This window comes from Mus musculus, chromosome 9 (assembly GCF_000001635.26).
Source record: "Mus musculus strain C57BL/6J chromosome 9, GRCm38.p6 C57BL/6J".
NCBI classification, from domain to species: domain Eukaryota; kingdom Metazoa; phylum Chordata; class Mammalia; order Rodentia; family Muridae; genus Mus; species Mus musculus.
In genome coordinates, this window is record NC_000075.6 from 18,491,805 (window position 1) to 18,504,983 (window position 13,179).

Below are 13,179 nucleotides of genomic sequence, written 5' to 3' on the forward strand. Positions count from 1 at the left end.
AAAGCATTCTAATTAACAAAATCAGGAATGAAAAGGGAGACATAACAACAGATCCCGAAGAAATCCAAAACACCATCAGATCCTTCTACAAAAGGCTATACTCAAAAAACTGGAGAACCTGGATGAAATGGAGAAGTTTCTAGACAGATACCAGGTACCAAAGTTGAATCAAGATCAGGTTAATGATCTAAACAGCCCGATATCCCCCAAAGAAATAGAAGCAGTCATTAATGGTCTCCCAACCAAAAAAAGCCCAGGACCAGATGGGTTTAGTGCAGAGTTCTATCAGACCTTCAAAGAAGATCTAATCCCAGTTCTTCACAAACTATTCCACAAAATAGAAACAGAAGGTACTCTACCCAACTCATTCTATGAAGCCACAATTACTCTGATACCTAAACCACAAAAAGACCCCACAAAGATAGAGAACTTCAGACCAATATCCCTTATGAATATTGATGCAAAAATCCTCAATAAAGTTCTTGCTAACCGAATCCAAGAACACATCAAAACAATCATCCATCCTGACCAAGTAGGTTTCATCCCAGGGATGCAGGGATGGTTCAATATACGGAAATCCATCAACGTAATCCAGTATATAAACAAACTCAAAGACAAAAATCACATGATCTTCTCGTTAGATGCCGAGAAAGCATTTGACAAAATCCAACACCCATTCATGATAAAAGTCTTGGAAAGATCAGGAATTCAAGGCCCATACCTAAACATGATAAAAGCAATCTACAGCAAACCAGTAGCCAGCATCAAAGTAAATGGTGAGAAACTTGAAGCAATCCCACTAAAATCAGGGACTAGACAAGGCTGTCCACTCTCTCCCTACCTATTCAACATTGTACTTGAAGTCCTAGCCAGAGCAATTAGACAACAAAAGGAGATCAAGGGGATACAAATTGGTAAGAAAGAAGTCAAATTATCACTTTTTGCAGATGATATGATAGTATATATAAGTGACCCTAAAAATTCCACCAGAGAACTCCTAAGCCTGATAAACAGCTTCAGTGAAGTAGCTGGATATAAAATTAACTCAAACAAGTCAATGGCCTTTCTCTACACAAAGGACAAACAGGCTGAGAAAGAAATTAGGGAAACAACACCCTTCTCAATAGCCACAAGTAATATAAAATACCTAGGCGTGACTCTAACTAAGGAAGTGAAAGATCTCTATGACAAGAACTTCAAGTCTCTGAAGAAAGAAATTAAAGAAGATTTCAGAAGATGGAAAGATCTCCCATGCTCATGGATCGGCAAGATCAATATAGTAAAAATGGCTATCTTGCCAAAAGCAATCTACAGATTCAATGCAATCCCCATCAAAATTCCAACTCAATTCTTCAACGAATTAGAAAGGGCAATCGGCAGATTCATCTGGAATAACAAAAAACATAGGATAGCAAAAACTCTTCTCAAGGATAAAAGAACCTCTGGTGGAATCACCACGCCCGACCTAAAGATGTACTACAGAGCAATTGTGATAAAAACTGCATGGTACTGGTATAGTGACAGACAAGTAGACCAATGGAACAGAATTGAAGTCCCAGAGATGAACCCACACACATATGGTCACTTGATCTTTGACAAGGGAGCTAAAACCATCCAGTGGAAGAAAGACAGCAATTTCAACAAATGGTGCTGGCACAACTGGCTGTTATCATGTAGAAGATTTCGAATTGATCCAGTACTATCTCCTTGTACTAAGGTCAAATCTAAGTGGATTAAGGAACTCCACATAAAACCAGAGACACTGAAACTTATAGAGGAGAAAGTAGGGAATAGCCTCGAAGATATGGGTACAGGGGAAAAATTCCTGAATAGAACAGCAATGGCTTGTGCTGTAAGGTCGAGATTCGATAAATGGGACGTCATAAAATTGCAAAGCTTCTGCAAGGCAAAAGACACCGTCAATAAGACAAAAAGACCACCAACAGATTGGGAAAGGATCTTTACCTATCCCAAATCGGACAGGGGACTAATATCCAATATATATAAAGAACTCAAGAAGGTAGACTCCATAAAATCAAATAACCCCATTAAAAAATGGGGCTCAGAACTGAACAAAGATTTCTCACCCGAGGAATACCGAATGGCAGAGAAGCACCTGAAAAAATGTTCAACATCCTTAATCATCAGGGAAATGCAAATCAAAACAACCCTGAGATTCCACCTCACACCAGTCAGAATGGCTAAGTTGAAAAATTCAGGTGACAGCAGATGCTGGCGAGGATGTGGAGAAAGAGGAACACTCCTCCATTGTTGGTGGGATTGCAAGCTTGTACAACCACTCTGGAAATCAGTCTGGCGGTTCCTCAGAAAATTGGACATAGTACTACCGGAGGATCCAGCAATACCTCTCCTGGGCATATATCCAGAAGATGCCCCAACTGGTAAGAAGGACACATGCTCCACTATGTTCATAGCAGCCTTATTTATAATAGCCAGAAGCTGGAAAGAACCCAGATGCCCCTCAACAGAGGAATGGATACAAAAAAAAGTGGTACATTTACACAATGGAGTACTACTCAGCTATTAAAAAGAATGAATTTATGAAATTCCTAGCCAAATGGATGGACCTGGAGGGCATCATCCTGAGTGAGGTAACCCAATCACAAAGGAACTCTCACAATATGTACTCACTGATAAGTGAATATTAGCCCAGAAACTTAGGATACCCAAGATATAAGATATAATTTGCTAAAAACATTAAACCCAAGAGAAAGAAGACCAAAGTGTGTACACTTTGCCCCTTCTTTGAATTGGAAACAAAACACCCATGGAAGGAGTTACAGAGACAAAATTTGGAAGTGTGACGAAAGGATGGACCATCTATTGATTGCCATATCCAGAGATCCATCCCATGATCAGCTTCCAAACACTGACACCATTGCATACACTAGCAAGATTTTGCTGAAAGGACCCAGATATAGCTGTCTCTTGTGAGACTATGCCTGGGCCTAGCAAACACAGAAGTGGATGCTCACAGTCAGCTATTAAATGGACCACAGGGCCCCCAATGGAGGAACTAGAGAAAGCACCCAAGGAACTAAAGGGAACTGCATCCCTATAGGTGGAACAACAATATGAACTAAGCAGTACCCCAGAGCTCTTGTCTCTAGCTGCATATGTATCAAAAGATGGCCTAGTCGGCCATCACTGCAAAGAGAGGCCCATTGGACTTGCAAACTTTATAGGCCCCAGTACAGGGGAATGTCAGGGCCAAAAAGGGGGAGTGGGTGGGTAGTATGGGGACTTTTGGTATAGCATTGGAAATGTAAATGAGCTAAATACCTAATAAAAAATAGAAAAAAAAAAGAGAGAAATCTGAGATGGCTAGCGCTTGGTTCCTGCTCCAGCCACCATGCTTTCCTTACCATAAAAAGACTATGTTGCCCTGGAACTGTAAGCCAAACTTACCCTTTCTTTAAGTAGCTGTGGTGAGATATTTTGCTTTAGCAGCAAGAAAAGTAACTAATATAACCAGTTTCACCCCTTCTGCTGTCTCTGAAGAATGACATACTATGTGGGTACAGACCACAATGGACAGTCTCCTTTAGAGCTTAACAAACGAGAGGCATTTCTCAGTCCCCAGGGACGTGCACAGGGATCAAGTCAAGAAAGTCAAAGATGCTGAGTCTGACCAATGTGGTTTATTTATTCTTTGAACCCTGCTAGGGAAGAGCCATCACTGGAAGGTAGAATCACTGTAACTTCCTCAGGTCCAGGTGAGACAAATAATAAGCTAGACGATGACGTTGAACTTGGTAGTCTCCCTCCTTTTTTCTCCTGCAGACAGTCACCTGTGAGGATCAGCAGAAGCCATAAGAATATATTAGCCAGTCCCCCAGGTAGAGGAGACATCAGGAATGAAAACACGGTCAAAGCCAAAGGCCTAATGTGTTTATCTTTCCTCTTTCTTTTTCTGTTCAGAAAAACCCCTTCTTCCTGCTCTTGTCTCAATTATTACTCTACCATATATCTCTTATTTTACTTCTTCCTGAATTAATTAATATTTATTAAACACTTACTTTTCAATCACATATAGAATTGCATGTAATTCACCAGTAACCTATTCTCTGCTTCTATTACTAAGCATCTGGATTATCTATCATCTTTCAATCATTTATGATTCTATAATTTTTTAATTATCTGCCATGTATTCATAATAATTTCTTTCAGAAGGAAGAAATAAAAGAAAAAAAAAAACCCAAAAACTCAGTAAGACAAAAAAAGTTTAAAACATCCCCCAAAGGTCTTTCATTCTGTGTTGGCAAAAATACTTCTGGCCATAGGGCCTTTTCTGGAGTGTGATTGATATACCTCATGCTAGCCAATTGGAGGAAAATGATTTTTCCTTTACCAGAGTATATTAATTTCAAATATCTTCCTGGCTAGGGGGTGAGACTTTGTATCTCTCTCTTTTTTATAGTGCTGGATTTTTTTTTCTGGTTTGAACCTGCACAAGTCATTTAGAAAGGTATGCTCATTTCTCTTGCATAAATTATTTTAAGGCATTTTTTATTGTATATTTTCTTCATTTACATTTCAAATGCTATCCCCAAATCCCTCTGTACCCTCCCCCTGCCCTGCTCTCCAATCCCCCCACTCCTGCTTCCTGGCCCTGGTATTCCCCTGTACTAGGGCATATGATCTTTGCAATACCAAGGGCCTCTCCTCCCATTGATGGCCGACTAGGCCATCCTCTGCTACATATGCAACTAGAGACACAGTGACACAGTTCTGTGGTGTACTGGTTAGTTCATATTGTTGTTCCTCCTATTGGGTTGCAGACCCATTTAGCTCCTTGGGTACTTTCTCTAGCTCCTTCGTTAGGGACCCTGTGGTTCCGTCCAATAGATGACTGTGAGTATCCACTTCTGTATTTGCCAGGCATTGCCATAGCCTGACAAGAGAGAGCTATGTCAGGGTCCTGTCAGAAAAATCTTTCTGGCATATGCAATAGTGTCTGGGTTTGGTGGTTGTATATGGGATGGATCCCCGGGTGGAACAGTCTCTGGATGGTCTTTCCTTCAGTTTTAGCTCTGAACTTTGTCTGTGTAACTCCTTCCATGGGTATTTTGTTCCCCGTTCTAAGAAGGAGTGAAGTATCCACACTTTGGTCTTCCTTCTTTAGTTTCATGTGTTTTTCAAATTGTATCTTGGATATTCTAAGTTTCTGGGCTAATATCCACTTATCAGTGAGTTCTTGTGTAAATTATTAAGATTGGGATGGTTGTGTCTTATGGCAAGTAAATATAACTCTCAAAGAAATGACCAATCTATATTCCACTAGGTCTTAGTAAGAGTTCCTGTTACTTCATATCTTCATCAGCACTTACTAGTCTCAGTCTTCTAGTTATCATTTATTCATTTTTCTAAATCATTCCTTGTGTGTCTTTCACTAGTGGCTAATGTTAGAATATTCAGATCCACTGTAGAATGCTGAGTACAGTTAATGTAATATGTATTTCAGAAATATCTAAGGTAGGATCTTAGACCAAACAGGTTTGCCTGTTTAAAAGTTCTAAACCACTCAGTGTTGATAATACAGGACAACCCCCTCCCCCTATTTTCTGGCTCACCAGGAAACAGCACATCAGGCACGTGATGAGTACCAGTAGTACCGCCAAGCAGATGAGAATGATAGCCCAGAAAGGAAGACCTGAGGAGACAAATACTGGAGTGAACGCTCCATTGCCACATCCTTGCAATTTTTTTCTGAGCCATGTATAGCCTGATGCTGGGTATGAATCTGTGGATACAGCTTAGTGGTTCAATAACATGACTCTATATCCCACTTCTTCCTGTATGGGTCTCAAGCAGGACAAAAACTATGTCTGTGCACTCCTCCTCAACAGTCTTTGCCATAGTTTGACCCTCTTTCATCATGGCCCTCCGGACACAGCATTCTATGACGAGATTACAGAGGAGGTGCTTCCTGTGATACTCGGGCATGGGTCATTCTGAACCTTACCAGAATTCTTCATCACATCATCATCTCTGTTTTGAGAATACCCTGGGAAAAAAAATGGAGAGTGCATGTGAATATGTCTTTCTTACTTATGTATTTCAAGATGAGGTTTCTCTGTGTAGCCCTGGTTTTCCTGAGATTCTCTTTGTAAACCAGACTGACCTTGAACTCAGAGATCTGCCTGCAGCTTCCTACTGAGTGCTGGGGTTAAAGGCATGTGCCATCATGCCTGGCCAGTCTTCTTTTTGAAGCTCAGTGTAAAATCCAAGGTCTTAAACATGGGAGGGGAGTTGTACACTGTTGAGATACACCCTTAGCCATACTTTATTCTTTCATTTCTATTTTTAAAGTTTTGTTCCTTTGTGACAGAGTCTCATTAATTAACACAAGCTGGTCTAAAAGTCACTATTTACACAAGGCTGGCCTTGAACTCACAGAGATCTACCTGCCTCTGTCTATATAGAACTTAGACAAAAGACATACAACACTATGCCTGGCTATTCTTTTAAATAAAGCTTTCCAGAAAAATAGAGAAGTAGACAGAATAGTGTAATAATATACTGCTTAAATTTAACTATTTATATTTTATCCATATAAGATAATATTTACAATTAATTACCATTTACTACCCCTGTTTCATTTAACATTTTCATTCAAAATCTAAAATCATTTAGACATCACATATTATACCTTGAGAAAGAGAAGAAATCTATCTAGAACCTCTGGCTGGGAATGCCATTCTGCCTACACTGACCAGGGTGCCTTACCATCCACAAAGACACTCTTCCTATCCAGTGTGAAGTTCAGCAACTGGGTACCATTGTGCGTCATTCGAAGGAATTCCTCATAGATAGCAACTCTGTCTACTCGCCGAGCCAATGGTGAGAAGTTACATAGGGAATCTACCCCTGTGTGGTTGTTGTTGTTGGAGACAGACCTGAGAGGGTACAGAGGATGAAAAAGGAGGTTTGTTATTTTATCTTGATTATAGATTACCCCTTGATTAAAGATTACCCACTTTTTCTTTGGGAATTTTGTTCAAAAATGTCAACACTTGGCACCTGTACTTTCTGATACAGGTATTAGATATGTCATGCTGGTACTGAATACTTACACTGTGGCAAGGCCAAAATGAGTCATGTGTAGAGAATTCTTTTTACTAAGGATCTGTGATCATTGTATAATGGCAAAAAGATTGTAAGAGCCAGAGGTCATTGAGGAGGGCTCTGAAACAGTATTTCCAGATGTAACTGGATAACTACATTCAGAAATTCACAGCTGCTGTGATTGTCTACAAGGAGCTTACACAAGATCAAGCCAGGCTAAGACTTTATTTTGAAGGTACCACATAATTTTTTCATAAAACATGGAGAAATCAAGCTGGAATGGAACAGGAAGATTCCTCCCTAATGGCTATCTTTCAGAGTCATGCAGGCTTCTAGCAGGGGGAGACTGGGGTAGGAGGCATCACTAGCAGTCCTACTAAGTTGTGACCCAGTATGGCAAGAGTTTCCCATGGGTTCAATAATGGCACAAATGGTATGGGGGTAACCAATTCCTATACAACTAGATATAAACCCTGCTTGTTCTACAGGAGGAAACATGCTTGGTGTTGAAAAACTGGCCAAGAACCCACAGCTATGGAGCTTATAGCCCCCAAGATTGAACCCCACTACAATTATTTTTCTAAATGGACATAGTTAAAAACCTGCCATATAAATTTATGTATCTCCTCCTAGATGACTGGAGTTATCAGATCTCATCAGAAATGTTTCTTTGTGAAGTGGATGGATGGCAGTTAACACAGAAATCTACAATTGATCAAAGTACAGTAAGACTCTGTAGCAAGCTTAGCTACAAATTGGACATCTATATCGCATGCATTTTCCTCAAGACTCAAGAACCATCATGAAAGAGGAAACAGAAAGACAGTATAAATTAGAGAATGGAGAATATTGAACCAGAGTCTTCTTGTTTAACAGGACTGCAACACTCATGAACTCATAGGTTGTCTGCACAAGACCTGCACAAAATCAAGCCAGTCAACATTCCAACATGAATGGGAGGGGCTCACAAGTCTCCACCCCTAGCTGAAGACGAACTGGAAGTTGATGGCTTCTGAGGAGGGCCCATTTTTTAAGGGTGTGGTAGATTGACCACACTCCAGTTGCTAGTTCCCACACATGAATACATGTGGAGCATATACTGGACTTTAAGAAGAGAGGTTACAAAGATTGGAGGGGTAAGGGTGAATCAGGGATGAGTTAACAGAGAAATGATGAGTGAATATGATCAACTACACATATGTATCTATGAGTCGATGGGGGCCATTCTTATTTAAACAATTACAACCATCACTGATATATTTAAAATATATTTTAATTAATTCTTTAAGAATTTTATACAGGACCAGGCATAGTGGTATACACCTTTAATCCCAGCAGTTGGTACACAAAGGTTGGTGAATCTCTTTGAGTTTGAGGCCAACTTGGTCTACATAGTAAGTTCCAGGATATCCATGGCCACATAGTGAGATGTTTTCTTTTTTTAAAGATATATTATTATTTTTTGACCATTTCCTATATGAGTATCATATATTTTGGTCACTGTTAGCTTTTCTAGGTTCTAGTTTTAAAAACTACCTTTTCCTTTTCTATGTATTTTTTGAATGCCAGGCAAAATCCTAAGCATCTTTCTCTGACAATCTGAGCTTTCTTATTCTTTCTCTGAAGACATCATTTAAGCTTTGTGGCACACACACTTTCCATACGGCTTGAAGACCTGCTAAGGCTTAACTTGTCTCAAAAAGCATAGATTTTTCTTTTCCTCTTCTTATTCCTCCTGGCATGTGTCAGGATTTACACATTGCCTACAGTGTTGTTTTTCTTTCTAAATTAAATAAACTACTTCCGAGGTTGCCTTCTTAGTTCTTTAAAACACTGCTTTGTTAATGAGTCTAAACTCACAAATTAGAACCCTAGTTCTCCTGGGAAAGTGGTCCTGGAATTATAGATCTGCCTTCATTCCTGGCTCCATGTGGTGGTTCTTGACTATTCATTCCTCTTATCCACAAATCAACTATTTTGTGTTTAAATCCAGGTTAGTCAAATAAAATCTAGCTTGTTTGAATATTGCTAATTTTAATATAAGTATATATTTGCTATAGTTCTAGTCTAGATTCTTTGGCACTCCTATGAATCACCATCATATCTGGTAGGCTTCATAAAATCAGCTATTTGTTTAAGCTCTGAATCAAGAAATTGAGAAAAATGATTCACTCTCCAAGCCCAGCTCTAGGGCAACAGATTCAGAAGTCCGTGCCAGGGTTTTCCATTGAGTCTATAGGTCTTCATGCTTGCAAGGGAAGCATTTTACCTACTGATCCATCTTTTTTGTTTGTTTGTTTTTGTTTTGTTTTGTTTTTTAACCAGTCAACATAGAGACTTGCTTGTACAGAGGTGATCTTTTTAAAAATTTTTTTATTTTATTTTATTTTATTTTAATTAGGTATTTTCTTCATTTACATTTCCAATGCTATTCCAAAAGTCCCCCATACCCTCCCCCCCACTCCTCTCCCCTCCCCCCACTCCCACTTCTTGGCCCTGGCATTTCCCTGTACTGAGGCATATAAAGTTTGCAAGACCAATGGGCCTCTTTTTCTACTAATGGCCGACTAGGCCATCTTCTGATACATATGCAGCTAGAGACACGAGCTCCAGGGGGTATTGGTGAGTTCATATTGTTGTTCCACCTATAGATTTGCAGACCCCTTTAGCTCCTTGGGTACTTTCTCTAGCTCCTCCATTGGGGGCCCTGTGATACATCCAATAGCTGACTGTGAGCATCCACTTCTGTGTTTAATACCCAAGATATAAGATACAATTTTCTTTTTTTTTCTTTCCATTTTTTATTAGGTATTTAGCTCATTTACATTTCCAATGCTATACCAAAAGTCCCCCATACCCACCCACCCCCAATGCCCTACCCGCCCACTCCCCCTTTTTGGCCCTGGCGTTCCCCTGTTCTGGGGCATATAAAGTTTGCGTGTCCAATGGGCCTCTCTTTCCAGTGATGGCCGACTAGGCCATCTTTTGATACATATGCAGCTAGAGTCAAGAGCTCCGGGGTACTGGTTAGTTCATAATGTTGATCCACCTATAGGGTTGCAGATCCCTTTAGCTCCTTGGGTACTTTCTATAGCTCCTCCATTGGGAGCCCTGTGATCCATCCATTAGCTGAGTGTGAGCATCCACTTCTGTGTTTGCTAGGCCCCGGCATAGTCTCACAAGAGACAGCTACATCTGGATCCTTTCGATAAAATCTTGCTAGTGTATGCAATGGTGTCAGCGTTTGGATGCTGATTATGGGGTGGATCCCTAGATATGGCAGTCTCTACATGGTCCATCCTTTCATCTCAGCTCCAAACTTTGTCTCTGTAACTCCTTCCAAGGGTGTTTTGTTCCCACTTCTAAGGAGGGGCATAGTGTCCACACTTCAGTCTTCATTTTTCTTGAGTTTCATGTGTTTAGGAAATTGTATCTTATATCTTGGGTATCCTAGGTTTTGGGCTAACATCCACTTATCAGTGAGTACATAATGTGTGAGTTCCTTTGTGAATGTGTTACCTCACTCAGGATGATCCCCTCCAGGTCCATCCAATTGGCTAGGAATTTCATAAATTCATTCTTTTTAATAGCTGAGTAGTACTCCATTGTGTAGATGTACCACAATTTCTGTATCCATTCCTCTGTTGAGGGGCATCTGGGTCTTTCCAGCTTCTGGCTATTATAAATAAGGCTGCTATGAACATAGTGGAGCATGTGTCCTTCTTACCAGTTGGGGCATCTTCTGGATATATGCCCAGGAGAGGTATTGCTGGATCCTCCGGTAGTACTATGTCCAATTTTCTGAGGAACCGCCAGACTGATTTCCAGAGTGGTTGTACAAGCCTGCAATCCCACCAACAATGGAGGAGTGTTCCTCTTTCTCCACATCCTCGCCAGCATCTGCTGTCACCTGAATTTTTGATCTTAGCCATTCTGACTGGTGTGAGGTGGAATCTCAGGGTTGTTTTGATTTGCATTTCCCTGATGATTAAGGATGTTGAACATTTTTTCAGGTGCTTCTCTGCCATTCGGTATTCCTCAGGTGAGAATTCTTTGTTCAGTTCTGAGCCCCATTTTTTAATGGGGTTATTTGATTTTCTGAAGTCCACCTTCTTGAGTTCTTTATATATGTTGGATATTAGTCCCCTATCTGATTTAGGATAGGTAAAGATCCTTTCCCAATCTGTTGGTGGTCTCTTTGTCTTATTGACGGTGTCTTTTGCCTTGCAGAAACTTTGGAGTTTCATTAGGTCCCATTTGTCAATTCTCGATCTTACAGCACATGCTGTTCTGTTCAGGAATTTTTTCCCCTGTGCCCATATCTTCAAGGCTTTTCCCCACTTTCTCCTCTATAAGTTTCAGTGTCTCTGGTTTTATGTGAAGTTCTTTGATCCATTTAGATTTGACCTTAGTACAAGGAGATAAGTATGGATCGATTCGCATTCTTCTATATGATAACAACCAGTTGTGCTAGCACCAATTGTTGAAAATGCTGTCTTTCTTCCACTGGATGGTTTTAGCTCCCTTGTCGAAGATCAAGTGACCATAGGTGTGTGGGTTCATTTCTGGGTCTTCAATTCTATTCCATTGGTCTACTTGTCTGTCTCTATACCAGTACCATGCAGTTTTTACCACAATTGCTCTGTAGTAAAGATTTAGGTCAGGCATGGTGATTCCACCAGAGGTTCTTTTATCCTTGAGAAGAGTTTTTGCTATCCTAGGTTTTTTGTTATTCCAGATGAATTTGCAAATTGCTCCTTCTAATTCGTTGAAGAATTGAGTTGGAATTTTGATGGGGATTGCATTGAATCTGTAGATTGCTTTTGGCAAGATAGCCATTTTTACAATGTTGATCCTGCCAATCCATGAGCATGGGAGATCTTTCCATCTTCTGAGATCTTCTTTAATTTCTTTCTTCAGAGACTTGAAGTTTTTATCATACAGATCTTTCACTTCCTTAGTTAGAGAAACACCGAGATATTTTATATTATTTGTGACTATTGAGAAGGGTGTTGTTTCCCTAATTTCTTTCTCAGCCTGTTTATTCTTTGTGTAGAGAAAGGCCTTTGACTTGTTTGAGTTAATTTTATATCTAGCTACTTCACCGAAGCTGTTTATCAGGTTTAGGAGTTCTCTGGTGGAATTTTTAGGGTCACTTGTATATACTATCATATCATCTGCAAAAAGTGATATTTTGACTTCCTCCTTTCCAATTAGTATCCCCTTGATCTCCTTTTGTTGTCGGATTGCTCTGGCTAATACTTCAAGTACTATGTTGAAAAGGTAGGGAGAAAGTGGGCAGCCTTGTCTAGTCCCTGATTTTAGTGGGATTGCTTCCAGCTTCTCTCCATTTACTTTGATGTTGGCTACTGGTTTGCTGTAGATTGCTTTTATCATGTTTAGGTATGGGCCTGGAATTCCTGATCTTTCCAGAACTTTTATCATGAATGGGTGTTGGATCTTGTCAAATGCTTTTTCTGCATCTAACGAGACGATCATGTGGTTTTTGTCTTTGAGTTTGTTTATATAGTGGATTACATTGATGGATTTTTGTATATTAAACCATCCCTGCATCCCTGGAATAAAACCTACTTGGTCAGGATGGATGATTGCTTTAATGTGTTCTTGGATTCGGTTAGTGAGAATTTTATTGAGGATTTTTGCATCGATATTCATAAGAGAAATTGGTCTGAAGTTCTCTATCTTTGTTGGATCTTTCTGTGGTTTAGGTATCAGAGTAATAGTGGCTTCATAAAATGAGTTGGGTAGAGTACCTTCTACTTCTATCTTGTGAAAAAGTTTGTGCAGAACTGGAATTAGATCTTCTTTGAAGGTCTGATAGAACTCTGCACTAAACCCGTCTGGTCCTGGGCTTTTTTTGGCTGGGAGACTATTTATAACTGCTTCTATTTCTTTAGGTGATATGGGACTGTTTAGAAGGTCAACTTGATCCTGATTCAACTTTGGTACCTGGTATCTGTCCAGAAATTTGTCCATTTCGTCCAGGTTTTCCAATTTTGTTGAGTATAGCCTTTTGTAGAAGGATCTGATGGTGTTTTGGATTTCTTCAGGATCTGTTGTTATGTCTCC

The 13,179-nt window shown here is 39.9% G+C and overlaps 1 protein-coding gene across 3 annotated transcripts in view; it reads right to left on the bottom strand.

The window, feature by feature from the left end:
* Window positions 1-3,640: 3,640 nt before the first annotated feature.
* Window positions 3,641-13,179, bottom strand: part of Muc16 (mucin 16) — a 179,377-nt gene continuing 169,838 nt past the window's right edge. For 2 of the 3 annotated variants that reach the window (XM_011242634.1, XM_011242636.1), the window contains exons 85-88: window positions 6,751-6,920; window positions 5,987-6,028; window positions 5,595-5,674; window positions 3,641-3,812 (exon numbers count right to left, since the gene is read on the bottom strand). In XM_011242634.1, coding sequence (XP_011240936.1) covers window positions 3,714-3,812; window positions 5,595-5,674; window positions 5,987-6,028; window positions 6,751-6,920 — 391 coding nt within the window. In that variant the 3' untranslated portion in view covers window positions 3,641-3,713. The remainder of the gene's footprint in view (window positions 3,813-5,594; window positions 5,675-5,986; window positions 6,029-6,750; window positions 6,921-13,179) is intronic. The other variant, NM_001378248.1, reaches the window with a different exon arrangement.